Here is a 20,745-nt window from a genome sequence, read left to right as displayed (position 1 = left end):
GGATGACAATTCTAGGTGTGGAAGAGAGGAAGAAATGCTCAATAATTTTTTCAGATCTTTGCTTTGAAGAAAGGCAGCCAATGTTGCTGTATATGGAGATGGTGATATTCAGCTTTCATTTCCAGCAGTAACTGAAATCAGCAGGATCGGATTACTTGCATGCAGTATTAAAAAAAAAACAACCAAAAACCAACAGAAAACTTGGCTGAGCATCTCTCTGGTCCATTAATGCTGATTTCCAGTAAGTCTTTTAACACTGGGGAAATTCCTAAGGCCTGGAAGAAAGCTGATGTCATGCCAGCATTTAAGAAAAGCAAGTGTGGTAGGATGGTGGCTACAAATCTCTCAGCCTGACATCAGTTTTTGTGAAAAGAGCGGAAAAGTCCGCAGCAGACTGAAATGTGTGGGAGGGGGAGAAATGCAACTGTTAAAGGATGCTTACACAATGTGAATTAACAGGAGTTTATGGGTAAAAGATTCTGTCAAGTTAGTAATCTTTTATCACTACAAAATTGCTTGACAAAGTGACATATTGATGCAATCAAACTCTGCAAAGCATTTGATTATTGTATCCCCTGACATCTTGATTAGGAAACTCAATTGACAGAAAATCAATATTGTATGTGTTACATAGTTTTAAGTCTATCAGTCTGAAAATGTAGGGCTGAGTGGGGAAGCTAGTGCGGTGGTGTTTCTGGAGAAGTCTCACAGGGACCTGCTCTTGTCTGTAAGTTGTGTGGTCTTCCCATTAGTATCTTAGAAGCAAACCTGGAATCACCACAGGTCACCTTGGTAGGTGATGGAAAGGTGCAGTGGAGAAGACATAAGTGCACTGTGGGAGAGTTGTCTAGATGGTTGGTCACGTGCAAACAAGAGCCACTTTAACCCATACCAGAAGTGAAAAATGGAGGAGTCTGTCCCTAAGAAACATTGTCACCACAGAGGAGCTGGAGGCCAAGAGGGTACTATGCTGAACATTAGTGGTTCCTGGTGGAAAAGGATGACCAAAGATGGTACAGTCCTTTAAGACAGACCTGTGATGGTGGGAAGGAGACTTGTTGTCTTCTATGCCTGAAACTGGGCAGGTGCCTGTGGGACTAGTGGGACTCCTTACGTGGTGACATTGTACATACAGGAAAGTGGGCTCTCACAGGTATTGGAAGGGATATCGTTAGTGGTTATTAAGCAAGCATACCACACTAGGCTCAGGAATGTCACTGAGCCAAAAATTATGGGAGACTGGGAGAGGGGGGCGAGGGAGTTAGCACGTTTGTTTGCTCTGTTCCTACTGTTCCTTAGGCTTCTCTTTATAGCTGGTGGTGGGGATACAGCCATGGTCTGAACCACCACACTTGGGTTTGAACTTGGAAGGGCTCAGACAGGAGACACAGGAATGATTAAAAGACCAGAAAACACATCCTGAGGTGAGAGGCAGCAGTTTATTTTGCCCTTTAATGACCCTCTCATCTAAGATTTCATTAATCCCCATATGATGGTTCTGAATCGCTTGTGCCCTTGCCAGACTAGACCAGCTCAAGTTGAAGTTTCTGTGTCAATTCATGGGATGGGTTTTGACGTCGTGAACAGAAGTGTCATGTGGGTGCAGAATCCCATGAAAAGCTTGTGTGTTGGGTGCGTCCACTGCAGGGCTCAAGCAAGGCAATAATAGACAGCCTTAATTCTAGGATCTCCCAGATTTTCTTGAAATGCTTTCTTGCTGCTTAACTTTTATCCTAGAGTGCCTCTTTATGGCAAGTGTTGTTCTTGGTAAGATGTGCTGTTCCACTTAGGACAGGTTTAGCCCTTTATAGGTGGAACTGGAAAAGCTTATTCCACTTTGCTCAAATGACACTCCAGCATTACTCCTAGAGGAAAGAAACAAGTAATGCGTATTCCTTCAGGGTGAAAATGGCTGTTACTCTGGCAGTCGAGTAAACCTTGAGAAGCAGGAGAGTGCAGCTGTTGATGTCTTGGTGGATAAAGCCGTCTTCTGCCCGCAGGATGCATGCACTGCACCTGCAGACACTGCTGCCATTGTGCCCACTCCTTGCCAATAATGCGGGCTGAACTTGGGGTCCAGCTGCTTTGTCCAGCGAGGGGTGTTGGAGGACACCCCAGCTCTGCCCGAGCTGTCAGAGAGCTGCTGCAGGAAAGGTGCAATGACGGGGGTTTTTTGTCTTGGGGTGGTGGGAGGAGGTGAAGAGCCTGGTAGGAGCTGGCAGGTGAAAAATGCCCAGGCGAGGCATGGGCCATGATAAGGAGCTGGGGTAGATCAGTCCCTGCACTTCAGCGCCAGGGAGAAGGCCAGGAGCCTGCAAGAGGGTAAGAGTTGTTGGACCATGCAATTTTTTCTTTTTTTTCTTCTTTTTTATAAATGTGTATTTCTGCTATGAGAAGAAAGCCATATCTCTGCTGAGCAACTGTGTTCCCTGAGTACAGTCGGAGAGGTACCTATGGGCTGTGGTTGCAGTAAGCTGTTTTGGCTATGATTTATTCTCTTTAGACTGGACTGCTTTTAGCCCACGTGTCTGATATGGCTGATAACAGATTTTTCGACCTCTCCCTCTAATAGATGTTAGTTGGAGCACAGCTGGGCACTCAGGGCTGTTAGGGCAGGTGATCCCAAACAAAGAGGAAAAAGAACCGCTGGATTTGACATTTGAGCTTACAATGGGGTCGTAGCATTGTTGACAGTTGGGGGAGGGAGGAAAAACCATGCTTTTCTCAAAAGCTTTCTGGTCAAAACAATTGGGAGGACTGCAGAGATGGTTTTCCATAGGTGTGAATGAGAGTAGGACATCCCCGTAAGCCTCAGAAACCAGGCTTCAGGACAGGGGTACAAGTGCAAGCTCCCTTGCTGCTCTGGGGACCATGATCTTTGCCTGTGTTTGCTGGCTCATCTTGAACACAGGGTGACTTTCTCTTCCTTGCACTGCTGTTAAGGTCTCCACCTCCCCGCTGCCTGAGAGCCAGCACAGAGCAATGGACCAGAGGCCTGCAAACTACAGAGAAACGCAGAGAAGGGTTTTGTCTTCACAGCAGCTCGGGTAGCCATCTTTTAGGATCTGAATTCAGGGATGCTTTCAGGAGTCCAGGGTCCCTGTTTTTTTCACTCTGCTTCTAGGGAGAAGCCTATCATGGGCAGATCTGAAAGGCCTGATTCTGCATACCTTGTGCTACAGTAATTTATACCATGCACTTTCAGTCCGAAGTGAGTACCTGATCCTTTGCATTCCCTTTTATTTGTCATGATAGCAGAAAAGTGTCTCAGATTTTCTTCTGTTTGGGAAATTTATTTAATTACATGGCATCAAAATTGGTTTTTAAATGTCTCTCTTCGGATAGCAATGTGGGTTGAGGGTTTTATACATATAAGCACCCGAAAGAGAGGTTTTAAGATAAAGCATACTCTGGAGTATATTGATGAAAAGAGGACCAAGGGGAAGACAAAAATCAAGATGCACAGAGTCAGCTTTCTTGTTTTCTTGAGAGCCCTGCTTCTCTGTAGGGTCTGACTCTAGTGTCCCTACGAAGAAAAGGGACATAGTGTGTAGACTCAGAGTGCGGTGAGAATGCTAGCCGAAGCAAATGGTACTGTGGTGCAGGTCAGTGCCTGGTACTTCTCTGTGAGCTTTGAGAGCAGTGGAGACGAAAACCTCATCCTTTGTGCGTTCACATCAGTATCAATAAAGGACAATCCCTGTGAATCTTAATATTGGACCAAATTTGTCTCTTAGGAACCTGTACTGCATTGACAGAAGCTGTAAATTAGGGGGATGGTGGTGGTGTTTAAAGCCCTCTCTCTGCTTACTGAAGGAACAGTAAATGGGCTTCTGTGTGAAAGAGCAGGGCTCAGCAGAGTACGCCGATGTGAAAAGAAGCCGAAATGGTGGAATCAGGCTCTGGGGAGGGACAGGACAAACAGAAAAGGTGTCATTGGAGAGGGGAGCAGCTGGTACCTTCTCCAGAGCCTGATGTTCAGGCTTAGCCGTGTGCTGCTGTTGTGTTCCTCAAATTCCCGTTGAGAGTCTCCAGCCTCTTCCCATTCCCTTTCTTCTCTTACTAAAGAGGTTTCCTTTCCTCTTCTCATTTTAGCTAAAGCAGGGAGTGGGAATGGGGAAGGTGTTAGTGTGTAATGTTTTGTACAGTATCACTATGCAGGGTACCAATAATAAATCACACACTACATGCTTAGACAATTTACTGCCGGCTTTTGTATGTGCTGTGACAAGTGTTCAAAAGGTCAAAAAAGCTTCCTTAACAAATTTGATAAGATAATGCAGTGAGCTGTAACAGCATAAAGTCCTGGGGGCCATAGACCAGAATAGAAGAAATAATTATGCATGGTAATGGGTAATTACAGATAATGGTCTTTTTTGGGGGTGGCAGAAAATACACAGCCCCACAGCCTTGCTTGGAATGAACATTGTCTAGCACATTAACTTTATAGCAAGCTAAAAGTTCAGTGCTGGAACAGAAGATAATCCGCAACTTCTAATGGGAAGAGAACAGAAATACTCCTCTCAAAGGCAGAGCAAGCATGCAGGCTTTTCTTCCTCGGGAGGCAGAGTGTCTCAGCAGAAAGTAAGCAGTTGTGCCAGCTTTCTTTGACATCTGAAATAGCTCTGTCATGATTGTCTGGTGGGAGAAACATATTGTTCCAGTGTTTCTGATTATGCTGTTAGGGAGTGATTTCAGATCGGCCTCATTCAAGGCTACTGTCCGACCTCAAAGCAAGCTGTGAATTGAACTAATACATTGCGAGACTTAATATTGCCAAACCAGTTAATAGGAGTGTACTGATGCTTTATATACTGAGCAAGGAGAAATTGTCATGTGCGGATCCAAGAATCTTTTGAGGTCTTAAGGCAAGTGTTTCCTGACCGAATAATTGATTTGTTTGTGTTTTAATGGCACAGCTGTCTCCTGCCACAGAGGCTTGCTTGCAGGAAGATATTAATGCTGCAGTGATGAAAACAGTCATTTTGAATCGAAAACTACAAGAAATGTACCAGAACCTGAACTCTGCTCACTGGTCAATGGCTATGCCTGCCTCTTCTTGAGTAAATGTGTTGCTTGAGTAGTCACAGTTCTTGTACATTTTCAGTGGCATTTCTGTGTATGTATAGAGTCTGTGTAGGCATAGCAGAAATAAAAGCTGCTAACCACAGGTGTATGTACGAACTCACGTCAATAAATGCAGGGAGTGAAATTCTCTTAATTGCCACACTGCATATACAGAATCACTTTTCTGAAATACACAATCAGATGGAGACTAATCATCTGTTATGGCCACATGAGTAAATTGAACCGTGCCACTGCATGCTCCCAGACATTGAAACGTGACTGTATGTGCTATCCTGATTTTTAAAACAGTTCCTGGTGTGTGTCCATCCTAAGCTGAATAATATTCTCCCTCAAATTCCCAAATGTGGTCCAGTAACCATTCCTAGTAGGCAATTTGGTGCTACAACCTTGTTTTAGATGCTGAGAAAGTCTAATAGTGTGGACTCTCTTGACCTCAGCATCAGAGGCTTGCCCAGGCATGTTTAAATTACTATTATCAGTGTATAATAAGATGTATAACTGGCCCTTGACAGTACTGGTAGGAATAGGAAATAATCCATGCTTATGTACAGAATGAATGAATGTTACAGACAGAACTTCAGTGTTTGCATTTCTCATTGTGTATGCTTAAAAACACATTTGCATCTGTGAGACAGAAATGATGATAGAAGTTCCTGTAAATTCTCTGACATTTCTCCTCTCCCAAAAAGTGAGAAGGGAAAGAATGATCTATATATACTGGCTTCTGTGTTGATTTTGTCATGCATATCCACAATTCGTGTAAATCACCATAGCTTTATTGAAGTAAATGGTCTGAGACGGGTTTACATTAACTGAGGACTGGACCACTGTTTTTCAGCATGCTCTGCTAAGTGAAGGCAGGAGCTCCTCATAGGTTGCTGAATGTATAAGACCCATATAGAGCTGACCCCGAGAACTCACCTTCCTTGAAAGAAAATCCCAGCCATCCTGAAATGAATTACTGGTTAACTACTGTTAATATGCCATAGAGCTAGAGAGTCGTCTACAACACTGCAAGATCAATAACAGTATTTATCGTGCATCATATTGATCTGCTGTGAAAGAGTGGGCCATATTTCACACTGTGTACATATTGCAAAAAAAGTAGCACCAGTTCTCTACAGGAATTAGTGAAGACATAGTAAAGAACTTAGAGATCCAAGGGCACAACTGCATGAGGGGTTACTGTTGTCGCACTGCAAGAGCGTTGCTCACACACGGAGAGCCTCTGACGGCCCTACATTGTAGATTTGGTGTTCCAAAAACAGAGTGAGGATTTTAACCACTCTTCTTTAGGTTTGCTCTTCTAATTTCTGTTCCTTGTTGTACAGGTTCAGTCCCATATTTTTAATCATGTCCGGACTGCAACTTGCAAAATGTTAAAATTTGTGGCTAGTGGCAGGGGAAAGACCCAGGAGCCCTTCCCAGTTTTTCCATGTAGAGGGTGAAGACAGCCAAGACATGAGCTCAGCACCTGCAGCAGCCCCCTTGTTTTAAAGGGCAGGTGGAGGGGCAGAGTGGGAGTCTGACGGTGCAGCAGCAGTTGCCTTGTTGGGAGTTTAATTCCTCTCAAAAATTGCTTCCCTTAGAGCAATGAACCTCAGGGCTGCCCCTCATGTGCAGGTGTTGTAATGCGGCAAACTCTGAGGCAGGGGAGGACCATCTCCTTGCCAGCAGAGCCATTCAGCTGTGTTGAATTACATTTGGGAAAAAAACCCCACAAAAACAAACCACAGCTGAAAGCTGCTGTCATAACCTTGGTATTCTCTCCTTGCTGGCATGAAACGCAGCCGTGGGCTGACAGCCTCCCCTGAGGAGGACACCTTGCTCATTGAGTGGCCAGAGGCAAGGCTGTAGGAAGGTTCAGCCTGTAGGTGGGAGTCAGGAATTACAGGTGCAGGCCAAAGACTGACCAGAGGAGCCCCAGTTAGTTAAAGCTTAGTTACAGCCATTGCTTCCAATAGATCTGCCCTGTTCTGCAAGCAGTGGCTGTGCCTGAGGATGCTGCAGCCCAGAAGCAGTGTGCTTGCGCACCGAGTCTAGCAAACTGCAGCTGGAGAGAAGTGGCATGGATGGGGCAAAAACTGCCCTGGGTGTACAATAAACATGAAATCTTCTCTGGACAGATCTCTGAGTGCCTTGTTTTATCCCTAGGATAGTTTAGCAGGGTTCTTTGGCCTTTGATTCTGCTCCCTTGGCATTTAGCACTTCTTTGAAGGTACGCCATGTAGGTACTGGCTGGTCTGACTTGCTTTTCTTCCTGAGTTTTCATTGCTCAGAAAAAAGTCAAGACTTCCGGGGCTTTCTCCATTAATAGCAAAACTCTTTCCCCTTAACGTGTTTACAGTTGTGTATGTTCTATACGTGTTGTATATACATGATCTATCCTTTAGTAGTAGGAGATGACATGATTCACTCAGGCGGGCGTGGGATAAGAGTGTAGAGCTGTACTGCAGACCTCCCCTTGACCCATTTCATGCCAAAGTTGCTGAAAACCAGCAAAAGCTTAGCTCTCCAGAGGCATCCCAGGCAGCCAGAGGCTGGCTGGTTCAAGACTGCAAGGAGTTTAGAGAAACCCCTGGGGTGCTTTGACCTGGTCTGATCTGACATCTGCCTGCAGTCTGGGTGGCACGAAACTGTCTTATATGAGATGTCTCCTTTCTCCCAGGTGAAACACCGGATCTCCTCCACATGTTACAGAAAAAAAGTAGAGACTTGCCCCAAACCATGACATCAAAGAAAAACTCATCTCCTAAATTCAGGATAAATAAAGTGTGAGTTGAAGCAGTGTGGCAGCTTTCTCATGCTCTTTGTCAGATGTTGCCAGTCCTTCAGAAGCATGGTGTGGCTCGGAGTTTAGGGAAAATTAACACTTCTGGATGTCTTTTCAGCACTGTCGCAGGAGTCCTAGTTCTGTATGGAGTTGGGTGTGTCTGTCCCTTCACTTGAACTTTCCTGTGGCTCCCATTTTTTCTGCTAATTTGCTGGAGAATATCCCTGTGGTGTGGCTGCAGGTCAGAACTGTTGTGTGCCAGGGCTGTTAAAAGGACCACGGGTTCTGTAATTCTGTGTTTACAAGAGAAAAATGCCCTAGGCTGCTGAAGTGTGGGGATTTATGTATATGGGTGCATGGGTGGCTGAATGAGCAGGTGACTGCCTCTCTGGTCTGATGAGTCTTGAGAGGCCAGCTGATAGTACTGTAGACTGTTAGAGACCAGAAGGACAGCAGAAGGAAAGCAGAGGACTGTTCTGGTGGATTCATAACAGCCCTGAGCACTGAACTGCTGGCAGCTGTTGTACAGCTAGATAAAGGAAAAACGAGTGGCAGCAAGTAAACCCTTTTGCACCTCCGGTGGCAAATGGTGGTAGCCCCAACCACAGACAGGAGGTAGAAAGAGAACAGAGGGGGCAAAAAGCATATTTTTTTTCTCCTACTTAATGCTGCAGAAGACTGCCACCACTGCTTTTTCTTCAGGAAGGAGCTGTAGCACTACCAGTCACTGGGACATCACAGAGACATCAAGGATGCTTGGATGATTTTGTGGCCAGCTATGGGCAGGTCTCTGTTCTAGCCTAGCCCATCTTATCCCATGTTAGGAAGTGTAGTGCATGAGACCTTTCCAAAAGTTGCATCAAAGCCTCCTACTTTCTCCCCCTCTTACTTTTAGCTGCTGACACCTCAGGGTGGCTCACCTTCCATGTATAGGTGAAAAGAGGCCCCATCTTTGTGGTGCAAGTATTCTTAGTGGAAAGTATTATCCCTTCTTACAATGCACTGCAAGTGGCAAGACACTGCAGAGGTTTTGGAAGAAATTGCACATCTGTGCAGCACAGCATAGCTCTGCTAGAAGTCCTGCAGCTGGCTGTCTTGTGTATCTCTATCTTGTGTGAAAAATGTATCCCAGCAGGGAATGTGTTGGAGGATTTTGCTTTTGCCTTCTATTTTACAGCATGAAAAGCAGAACAATTGGACTGCAGCTTTATTCAGGAGCTAAGTTTGAGGAGGGAAGTCAGGCTTGTGCTGTGATTTATCAGAATTGTTGGCTTTTCAATGCCAGTGGTCTAAGTTCTGATTTTATCAAAGACATGGGCAAAAGGATATGGAGAGGCCTGCCCAGAAGCAGGAACATAGGAATAATAAAATTTCATAAAAATATGAAAGTGCAAAACCTGTCAAGGGGTCTTTTGTGGCATTGCAGACTCCTCTGCTCTCTCTGCAAATTTGAGAGGTACTCCCAATGAAAAAGGCCAGCTGGCTTGATTCTTACTCACATAGGGCTGAGGGTCAGAAAAATCAGAGGCAGGAGGTTTAAAATGCTCTGTTTGCTAATAAATGGGTATAGTTCACTGATGTCAACAAAATGTCAGCAAGAGCTGAACGGGGGCACTGTATAATTTAGTGACCTGGAAGGAGACTATTCATGGTTGCAGAGAGCTTTCATTACAGCTGAGGAAGTGAAACAGAATTGCATTGTAAATGGCAATAACTGGTAAAACTGATTATTGGATCTAGTGTTCAGCTAATAAACAGTACAGTGGAAGTTGTTACCATGACTGAGAGGCTGGTAAATGCTACCATATTCATTTTGCAGGTAAGTAACCAAGGTACAGATATACCAACAGAAAGACACAAAACAAACTAGGCAATCCCTGCCTGGCATCTCTCTTACGGCCATTATTTCATACGTGCCTGTCCTGGTTTCAGCTGGGGTAGAGTAAATTTTCTTTTTAGTAGCTGGTACAGTGTGTTTTGGATTTAGTGTGAGAGCAATGTTGGTAACACACTGATGTTTTAGTTTTTGCTAAGTAGCACTTCTACTAAATTAAGGATTTTTCAGTTTTCCATGCTCTGCCAGCAAGCAGGTGCACAGGAAGCAAGGAGGGAGCATGGCCAGGACAGCTGACCCAAACTAGCCAAAGGGATGTTCCATACCATAGAACGTCATGCTCAGTATGTAAACTGGGGGGAGTTGGCCAGCAGGGGCCAATTGCTGCTTGGGCATCAGTCAGCGGGTGGTGAGCAGTTGCATTGTGCATTACTTGTTTTGGGGGTTTTTTTCCTATTTTTTTGTTATATTCCTTTTCATTATTACTGCTATTGTTATTATATTGTATGTTATTATTGTTAGTATTATATTTTATTTTACTTTATTTATTAAATCGTTCTCAGCTCAACCCATGAGATTTACTTGGTTTTTTAGATTCTTCTCCCCATCCCACTGGGAGTGGGAAGGAGTGACCAAGCAGCTGCGTGGTGCTTAGCTGCTGACTGGGGTTAAACCACAGCAATGCTTGTTGTCCATGCTGCTTCATCTCCATACCGATAGCCCTTGAGAGCTCATCAGTATGCTTTAAGCCACATCCTTTTCTCCTCCATGGTAGAGTTAGACAACATCAAGGGAAGAGCAGGAGCTGCTTGCAGAAGGGATCATTGTGCTGCAAACAGTGTAAGGGTTGGTGCAGGGCAGGGTTACAGGGGTGTGAGTTAGAACCAGAGCTGCAGGGATGGTGGGATTTACAGTTGCTCCCTTGTTTAATATGTGAATGTATATTCACTGTGTGGTTAGACCTTCTAAAGTTGTGGCAGTTTTTGCCGGTGTCTGACTCGGCCAGGTAGCTGATGCAGCGTGTCAGAGAGAGCTTGGCTGTGAAAGAGTACTGACAAGCACCTTCCTTTTTCATCCTTGCAAATATAGCAAGGCACTGATTGGCACTGCAGTGAGGAAAACAGGACTTAAAATACCCTCTGAGAAGCACCCCCGTCTTAGGGAACAGCATGGCAGGCAGATCTTGGCGAGGGCAGCTGGCCTCCGGACTGGAGGGACTCTGGAGTGCAGGCAGCAAGTCACAAGCAATCCCCTCCTTCTCCTCTTTTGCCAGTGGTGGGGGATCTTGTTCTGCTCTGTGATTTTGTAGGTAAACAGGAGCTGTATTTGGGTATGGAGGCTGGGCAAGGATTGAGGGCCTTGCTACTCAGAGGCAGTGTGTGGGTTTCTGAGACACCTTGGCTGATCAATGCGGTGCTTTGCCTGCTGCACCTTCTCTTGGTCTTGTGGCTGTTTGCCCTGTCTAGAGGCTTGTTCAGAAAGTGTCCTCTCACCTGCAGGACACTGGCTGGACAGGAGTCATCCTGTAGCTACAGCCTTTCTGCTTCCAGGGAGTTAGAAGAGACTTGGCACACTGTTAGGATTTAAAAATAGTACGGGGCTGCATCCTTAGCCAGTGTAAATCATCATCAGATCAGTTGATGCTGCTTGAGGACTCGGAGCATTGCCTTAACCTGCAGTTGGTTTTGTCACCTGTTTTGAGGTCTGCAGTGCATGTAGGTGGTGGTCTCAGGCTTTGAGTAGACATTAGTCCAGTTGAGTTTCCACCACACATCCAGCTGTGTTCACCTTTCAGCTCCCACCTCTTCCTATTTACTATGCCCTGTCCAGCCTTCACGAGAAGTAGTAGCTCATCAGAAGGTGAAAGGTAGTGGTCTTCACTTTCATAATGCTTGGTTTTTTTCTTTTCCAGAGGGACGGGTGCTCATTCAGGACATCTCTTCCATCCCCAGCAGAGGGCACTTGGAGAGCACGTCTGATTTGGTTGTGGACTCCACCTGCTGCAGCAGTTTTTACCAGCCGTCTCTGTATCCTTACTATAACAACCTGTACAACTACTCCCAGTACCAAATGGCAGTGGCCAGTGAGCCTTCCTCAAGTGAGGCTGGGGGTATGATTGTAGGGTCAGCCATGAAGAACAGCCTTCGAAGCCTCCCAGCAACATACGTACCAAGCCAGTCAGGAAAACAGTGGCAGGTATGATGTGACAGAAGTGCTTCATGGAAGAGTGAGGTGGACAGTAAGCTGGTTTGGGCCTGATTTTGACCTCCTGTTTGCTGGTTTCATGGCAGTGCAAAACCAGAACCAGATTCCAGGGTGAGGTTAGGACCCATGTTAGGAAAGTTAGCTGAAACAGGTGGTTGTGGTGCAGCACAATGAAAGCAATGATACAGGTGTAGGTAGGTTGCTGCAAGCACAGATATAGGGCACCCACTTGTTTTTATCTTTTGAGTGACGTCATAGTAGACTCCAAAAAGACTCAAAAAGACTCCAACTGAATTACCCAGCATAGCGTCCTGGGAGCTTCAGGTATCATTTCTGAGAGGCTTTGGTCTTCAGAACCCTGTTCTTTTCTCTTCCATCTTTCACATTCAAGGCACTCAAGTGAGACAGGAGACCATGCTGTTGTGCAACGAGTTGGTGGCACTCAGTTGAATGTGACGTGGCGTGTTGCTAATGGTGTGTTCTGGCAGTGTCAGCTCCAGGGCTTGCAATTTTGTCTTGGGTAGCTCAGGTTAGAGACTGTGCCTTAGAGGTTCGCACCAGAGCTCTGCGTACTTCCTTAGTTAGGGTATAAAGTCAACCAAGCCCTCTCACTCTAGGACTTAATAATTGTAGCCTCCAACTTAGTACCGGTCAGAGACTGGAAAAAGGGAAAATCTGCCAAGGCAGGGGATTCTTGAAAAAGTAACTGGAGCCACTTCAGTGGCCCTGAGGCTGTTTGGTCTTGGGCTGCAGCGGTGCTTTTCCGTCTGAGATTGAACTCGGGAGGCTACACCTTCTGAGTCTGCGTACGCCTGTGTCCCTTGTCCAAGGGCAGGAGAGGGCAGACCTCTTCTCTGGAGCATCAAGAGAGGGCAGGCTGCCTTCTGCAAAGGCTCTGTTGTGAAACCACTCAACAATGAAAGATTAAATGTCCGCCAAAACCTCCTTTCTGAAAGGAACAGATGGGTCATTCCCTTTGTTGACAGAGAATTCTTCTAGCAATTCTGACACGGGGACCAACTCTGAAAGGGCATTTTAACTTCTGATACTGGGGAGCTGGAACTAAGACCAGGGTGATGAGAATTACTGTAGCCGTCCAAATCAGCTTCAGCGAGGCTTCCCTATTATTAGACACTTTTTTCTCAGAAAGGTCCTTCTGAAAATTTGGGGGCCTCCTGGAGCAACAGCTGGCAGTCTGCGTTTAGTACTATTCCATGTCCCTTTTTCGCCATAAGTACAGCTGTATGGGGAGAAGAGCTGTCTCCCTTCCTCCTGCAGTGTGAACCCACACCACGAGAGCTTTCTTCCCTCAGTGTGTTGATAGGCTTCACTGCAGTCACTTTCAAATACATGGAGGTACACCTTTTCAGCTAGGTTAGTTGATAGCCTCCACTCTAGCTGCTGAATTTGATCAACAGAGCAGGAAGAGAATTAGTTGAGGCAAGCTGGGGGTAGGATTTTTTGTGTGGTAATGAGGTGAGGTGCCAGTGCTTTTTTAGCTTTTTCATTTTGGTTGAGTTAACCTGGCATGTCATAGCAGAGTATTTCAGATAGAAAGTTTCTTCTGAAGCTTTTGCAGTACCTAGCTTGTAAGAGCATATTGCAGAACTGATGCTCGGAGACCACTGTCAACACAAATGAGTGGCAGCAACATTTGTTTTGTGAAAATAATGTTCTTGCAGGCTGCTAGTCCCACACTTCACCATTCCTCCAGCCAGTAGAAGCTTCGGTGGTTTTACTTGCTTGGGAAAAAAGACAGTAAATTACATGTATTGACTATACTAGCACATAGTGTTTGAGGAAGAGATACATGAGAGTATGTTAAAATATGCTAAACCTTGGAATGAAGATGGTGTCCTCTTGGTTTTGTTGTCATGTACTGTCATTTGAAACTAGACTGTATGTGTAAGAAGTCTTGGCCTAGAGGGTCTGTTGTCTCACTGTGAGATTGCCTGTTTCTTGTGGGACCTTTGACACCCCTTAAAGACATATAAAGCAATAGTGTGTTTTCCATGCATTTTTCTTTTGGGGCCCTGCAGAACCTGTAACTAACTTCTGCTTTAAGTGTCACTCAAATTAGTGGGATACCAAAGACATGATTAAGCAAAAAAGAGGAGGTTGCTGTCAGAAAGGACCATTTTCCTTCCACCAGCAGGCACCAAGTGCTAGGTGTTCTTTCCCACCTTGAGGGATGTATTGCATGGTTCCATTCATATCCATGTGAATTTAGTGATTTACCTGACCTAAGATTTTAATTTCTCCTGGCAAAACCTATTGGGATCTCTCAGTGCTGTTCTGGTGAGAGGTCTGACCAGAGAGACTGGAGGTAGTGCTTTCTGCCTGCAGAAGTGACATCTCCCCAGCTTCTAAATGCCCTAAAACCAGGACTCTCCTCTCCTGTTCAGTAGGGCAGAGTGTAGTTCAAGGTCAGTGTCACTTAACATACAAGCCGTTTCTCAGAGACTGATCTGCAAGAAAGATTGTTATTGCTGGAAGAGTTACGAATCATGGGCTTTGCATACTATTATGACAGCATAACATTGCACAAATAATCATAAAAACTTTTAGTGAGAGCTAGGCTAGATAATGCTTGTTGGCAGTGGGTGCAGTGACGCCAAGGTTGTAAAACACTGTGTGGCACTAAAGATAGTTTGTCGTAAGGGGAACGAGCTCTCAGCTGCTGCACGTGGTTAAACATTGATTCTGTGCATAGAAGGCTACCAGCAAGGGAAGATCACAAATGTAGTGTTAAATGGAGAAGGATGAATGAGTTTCTCTGTCAAGCATGGTAAGGCGTTGCAGGAGAGTTTCAAAGTATGATCCTTGAAGAGGAATCAGACCTTGATTACACCTTCAGGGGTTTTTGCTGGCAGACCTATGCGGGCTGATTCTCTCCAGAGGAAACACGTAGCTGTATCTGCGCAGGGATTTTTGCTGGACTGCCTGTACTGACTGAGTCTATTCTTTACATGCATAGGCTTCCTTAACCAGTCTTCCAGTATGCATGAATCTGTTCATGTGACTGGTAGTGCTATAACTGTCTTGATCAAGGTTTTTCATTTTTGCTTCTTTATCAAAATGATAGCTGTGCAATGCCTGCTGTGACAAAATCAGGGCAGCTTGCTAAGCTGTGAGCCGACAGGAGGGTTTCTTTGTTGGTATAAGCCACCCATGTTCTCACTGGAAGGTATCCTAGTTTAAGCAGTGTAGACAAGATTCCTGCCTTTTCCAGGCTTTGTTGTTGGAGGCTTGCTTGTTCTGGGATAACTGTAACCACACAAGGATAATTGCATACTTAAAGTAAGATAACTTCTGGATGCAGACAAGGCCTTGAGCAGCCCAGCTTTCTGCTGTTTCAGAGTTTAGGGAGCAAGGGAGAAAAGCCAGGGAGGAAACGTGTGAGTGTGTGTGGGATGGGATGAGGATTAATGCATCATTGAGCCTTGGCAAATAAACTGAATCACTGAATCTTTAATGTAGATTAATGTCAGATTTCATTAGTCTTTGTTCTTTGCAGAGCCTCCTGTACTTGAATGGATTTATAGCAGTGCAAATTTTTTAGATATTTCTGTGTAGGTTTTGTTAATTTTTATATAATTATCCCAGAAGCTGTATGCATCATGATTTGATAAGCATAATGAAGATGATAGTTTTGGCCAAGACTCCTTCGTTCATTTATATTCTGCTGCTTTTGCCAGCTCTAAGGCAGATAATCAGGTATGTCTGGTGTTGCACCTGAAGAAGAAAAGACAAGCTCAGGTTGGAGAAGAAATGTAGCAGATGTGGTGGTTACTGTGCATCTCCTTTCATTCCAGTTCTGTGTGAGCATCTGCACCCTCCCTTGAAGCTCTCATAATTGTTCATTACAAGAGGAATCTATGTGCATTCAGTCCAATTAACAGTTAAATGAGTTCACCCACATTAATGCTGCAAGTCAGAGCATGTTGGTATACAGTGGAAATTGGTGCTTCTGAAACTGGTCTCACTGCGACCCACTTAGGGACAGCAACTGGAAGATCATGGGGTGACTGCAGCACAACAGAAGTAAAACCTGGATGGACATGTCCAAATCTAATCAGGTTCAATTCTCCAGGCGATAAAACTGCTGGCATGTGACCCACAGCATAAGGATAATTGTGACTCCTTGTGAGTCGGTGTCCTCCCCAAAAAGTGTTAAAACTTTTCTGGTTCCTACAGCCGGACCATTACAAATCTGCAAGATGCAGAATATGCCCCCACACCTCAGGACCAGTGGCTGCATTTTCTTTGTTACTCTGGTAACTCCAGGGATCCTGCTTCGGAGAAAGGTTAAGGCTGGCTGGGGAGATTTGGGGCGAATTTGAGAATTTAATGTAATTTCTGTTTCACGCTCTCTGAGCTGTTTTTTTCTCTTTCTTTCTTTTCTTTTTTTTTAATGTGGCTTGGCAAACCAGTATTCTCACTTCCAAAACAGCAACTTTTTTGTTCTTTCCTTAAACCAGCTTAGAGCAAAACCCTGAAATAAGTATTGGTGAGAGTCAGATTGAGAAATTTTAACTGATTTTCTACTATGGGAATTACATTTACCATTTGGAAGTGAAATATTTAGCATTGCTGAGGTAGGAAACCATTTTGTAAGGATTTCTTTAAAAGTAGCAAACGTATAAAACTGTCTTTTACTAAATCCAGAAAAGTGTGGCAGTGATAGGGCAGCTAGCATTTGCACTCTTAAGAATAGCTACTTGCTAGTAAAAAAGATTGCTCTTTTCAGCTTCCACAACCTGTTTCTAGTTTCTGGCACAGTTTTTCCTCCAATAAGCCTGGCCTTCTTACAGAAATGTGCAGTCTAACTCTCCAGAAATAGGTGTAAAAAGTGTAAAATATATGTGCATGTATGTGTGTAAATATATACACATTGTGCAAGTCACCCGACACAATCCTAATTTTATGTGTAAGCAGTGTATTATATACTGTATTCATAACATTCCCTTCACACTACAGATTTATGCTAAAAGTATCCTAATGTTTCTGACAGCTCATGTGTGACATGAATGCAATCCATATTTCTTGGAGGAGCTAATCTAAGCGGTTTATTTTCCGATATTGCTGATAGGGCTATATCTCTAGGTGTCACCGCAGTTGAGGTTCTGATGGTAACATATTGTTTATGGGTCACTGCCTTTGTCTAAAAGAATAGGTTGGAACAGAATAGCAAAGGTTAATTAAGTTTGTCTATCAAGGAGGGACAGATATAGATGTCTCTTGTATTTTCTGTGCTAGAATCAAAGTAAGTCAAGGCAGGGTATCACAGACTCATTTTTTCCTGGTGCTGGAAAATATGCTTAGCTGGTTTTAGGAATGAAACAAAGCCACCTTGGGCAGTGCAAGTGCAGCAGTAGTTGTGAGGGGTCAACTCATGGACAGTATCACTGCAAGGTGGGAGAGTCACAGCAATCCTGGTTTACAGGTGGGGAAACCGAGGCAGGGAAATGTTAAATAACTTGCCCACAGTCACACAGCCCGCACGTGACAGACTGGAGATTCCTGATGTCTGGATTTCCACTTTGGTGCCCTGTGGGTGCCTTCTTGCCTCATGCCAAAAAACAACCTATGAATTCTGTTGTGTGCAAACAACGACACGTAAACGCAAAATGCAATTTTATGCCCCCTAAAGGTGGCTTTATTTTTAAGATCAAGGCAGAAGGAGGAAGCTATGTTAAAACTTTTAACAGAGTTTCTCTGGTGTTACCATAATTACTGGTTTTGTTTTAAGGCAGCTGTTGGTGAGTCATGGGTGACACAGAGGGATGGAAAACCCGAGGGAAGTGATTGGCCAAGATCACGTGGCACTCCAGTGGCAGAGCTGAAGGGTAGTACTTTGATCTCTTATGTTGCTCTGAATTTTTTGCAGCCCTTGTCACCCAGGATTAGCACCTGTGACCTCCTCCCACTTGTCCTTCTTGGGAATAAGCCCCATAGTCAGGACAACCGCAAAATGTGAAGGTGCTGCTAAGAGTAACACTGGTTTGCTCGCAAGGAGATTGTGCCTGGCATCTTCTGCAAGTAAAAGAATTACCTGGATGATGTTTTGTCTGAATAAATCATCTGGGAAGGGCAGGACCATTTTTGAGTCTCTGAGGCTGGAAGAAGAAGTGAGCCACTACTTGTGCCTGCCTTGCCTCTCTTCTCTCTCTGGTCTGGCCACCTCCTCTCCACGGCTCTTTCTCGGGGAAGAAGATGTGTAAAGGTTAGACGAATGCTGCCAGGAGCTTGGAAGGAGAAGCTGGGCTTTACATTGCTTTTCCACCAGCTGTTGAGAAAGCTTTTTTGTGGGAATGGTCTGAACCGATGGAAGAGTTGCTAGAACTAAATCTGGCCACTAATGTAAGGGACAACAAAAAATGTTTTTACAAATATGTTAACAGTAAAAAGAATCCCAAGGAGAATATCTATCCTTTAATGGATACAGAAGGGAACGTAGCCACCAGAGATGAGGAAAAGGCCAAGGTACTTAATGTCTTCTTTGCCTCAGTCTTTAATAGGGAGACCAGTTATCCTCAGGGTACTCCACCCCCTGAGCTGGAAGGTAAGGATGAAGAGTAGAACATACCCCTCTTAATCCAGGAGGAAATAGTTAGGGACCTACTATGCCGTCAGGACACTCACAAATATATGGGACCTGATAGGATCCATCCAAGAGTACTGAGGGAACTGACAGAGGTCCTTGCCAAGCCACTCTCTATCATCTATCAGTGATCCTGCTCAACAGGGGAGGTCCCAGAGGACTGGAGGCTTGCCAGTGTGACTCCCATTTACAAGAAGGGTTGAAGGGAAGATCTGGGGAACTACAGGCCTGTCAGCCTGACCTTGGTACCAGGGAAGATTATGGAACAGTTTGTCTTGAAAGCACTCACATGGCAAGTCCAGGATAAGCAGATGATCAGGTCCAATCAGCATGGGTTCATGAAAGCCCGGTCCTGCTTGACCAACCTGATCTTCTATGACCAGGTGACCCACCTAGTGGATGAGGGAAAGGCTGTGGATGTTGTCTACCTGGACTTCAGCAAGGCCTTTGACACTGTCTCATGGCATACTCCTTGAGAAGCTGGCGGCTCATGGCTTAGACAAGTGTACTCTTCTCTTGGTAAAAAACTGGCTGGATGGACGAGCCCAGAGGGTTGTGGTGAATGGGGTGAAATCCAGTTGGTGGCGGGTGACAAGTGATGTTCCCCAGGGCTCAGTGTTGGGTCCCATTCTGTTTAATATCTTTATCAATGATTTGGATGAGGGGATCGAGTGCACCCTCAGCAAGTTTGCAGATGACACCAAGCTGGATGGGAGTGTTGATCTGCTTGAGGGTAGGGAGGCTCTACAGAGGGATCTGGACGGGCTGGGTCGATGGGCTGAGGCCAACTGTATGAGGTTCAACAAGGCCAAGTGCTGGGTCCTGCACTTGGGTCACAACAACCCCATGCAGTGCTACAGGCTTGGGGAAGAGTGGCTGGAAAGCTGCCTGGTGGAAAAAGACCTGGGGGTGCTGGTCGACAGCCGGCTGAATACGAGCCAGCAGTGTGCACAGGCGGCCAAGAAGGCCAACGGCATCCTGGCCTGTATCAGAAATAGCGTGGCCAGCAGGAGCAGGGAGGTGGTTGTTCCCCTGTACTTGGCACTGATGAGGCCACACCTCGAGTCCTGTGTTCAGTTTTGGGCCCCTCACTACAGGAAAGACATGGAGGTGTTGGAGTGTGTCCAGAGTAGGGCAACCAAGTTGGTGAGGGGCCTGGAGCATAAGTCTTATGAGGAGCAGCTGAGGAAACTGGGTTTGTTTAGCCTGGAGAAAAGGAGGCTGAGGGGAGACCTTACCGCACTCTACAACTGCCTGAAAGGAGGTTGCTGTGAGGTGGGTGCTGGTCTCTTCTGTCAGGTGGCTGGAGATAGGACGAGAGAAAATGGCCTCAAGTTGTGGCAAGGGAGATTTAGGTTGGATATTAGGAAAAATTTCTTTACTGAAAGGTTGTCAGACATTGGAATAGGCTGCCCAGGGAAGTGGTGGAGTCACCATCCCTGGAGGTGTTCAAAAAGCGAATAGATGGGGTACTTCAGGACATGGTTTAGTGGGCATGGTTGATGGTTGGACTCTATGATCTTGAAGGTCTTTTCCAACCTAAATGATTCTATGATTCTGTGATTCTAAGAGCATTCTCTTCATGCTTCTCTGGCTTTTGCTACATATTCTGTCACTGTTGGGCACTGCTGTAGGGCTGCACTGGCTGTTGTGCTCAGTGACGGACAAATCCTGCTTCCAGCTTGCCTGTTTGTGGACAAGCTGTAGCTGCCTCTTGATTCCCCATATTGGCTTTACAAGGGAGCAGGGGAAGAATTTCCACTGCATGCACGGTCTTTTAATCAGGCCATATTTATTTGTCCATGAGTTATAAGCATCCTACTATTGCTTGCAGTACTTCCTTGAAAAAGTTACTGAGTGTGCACTGTGTTGTATAATTTAGGGGAACCCATAAATGGTGAATAGGCCAAATGTGCTTCTCCGATGATCTGTGTCTCCCGCTGAAGAGAGTGAGGTGCTTGGTGAATCATTCCTGCAGCTGGGGCAGGGCATGAGCGATGTGCGGGTGGAAGAGGATGCACTGTAAGTCAGCAACTTAGGTGTTCAACTCAGGAGCCTAACTTGCTCTCTGCAAAGAGCAAGTGCATGCCCTTCCCTGCCACAGCACTTCCTCACCTAAAACATGCCTCATTCTTACAGCGCCTAGCCTGTGGTGATAGAAACCAGAGTGGCTTTTGGGACCCTTGCCTGTCTTGTCCTTGCTGTAGGGCTGGAAGGGGCGAGGGAGGCAGGAGGAGACAC

General features: G+C 45.4%; 1 protein-coding gene across 1 annotated transcript in view; it reads left to right on the top strand.

Moving 5' to 3' along the window:
- Positions 1–20,745, top strand: part of DMRT1 (doublesex and mab-3 related transcription factor 1) — a 64,179-nt gene that overhangs the window by 12,902 nt on the left and 30,532 nt on the right. Inside the window, exon 3 of the mRNA XM_049796638.1 lies at positions 11,610–11,891. Within this exon, the coding sequence (XP_049652595.1) occupies positions 11,610–11,891 (282 nt within the window). The remainder of the gene's footprint in view (positions 1–11,609; positions 11,892–20,745) is intronic.

The sequence above is a fragment of the Accipiter gentilis genome, chromosome Z, assembly GCF_929443795.1.
Source record: "Accipiter gentilis chromosome Z, bAccGen1.1, whole genome shotgun sequence".
Classification (NCBI taxonomy): Eukaryota; Metazoa; Chordata; class Aves; order Accipitriformes; family Accipitridae; genus Astur; species Astur gentilis.
The sequence above is the reverse complement of the archived record's forward strand: the minus strand, read 5'-3'. Positions and strand labels throughout refer to the sequence as shown.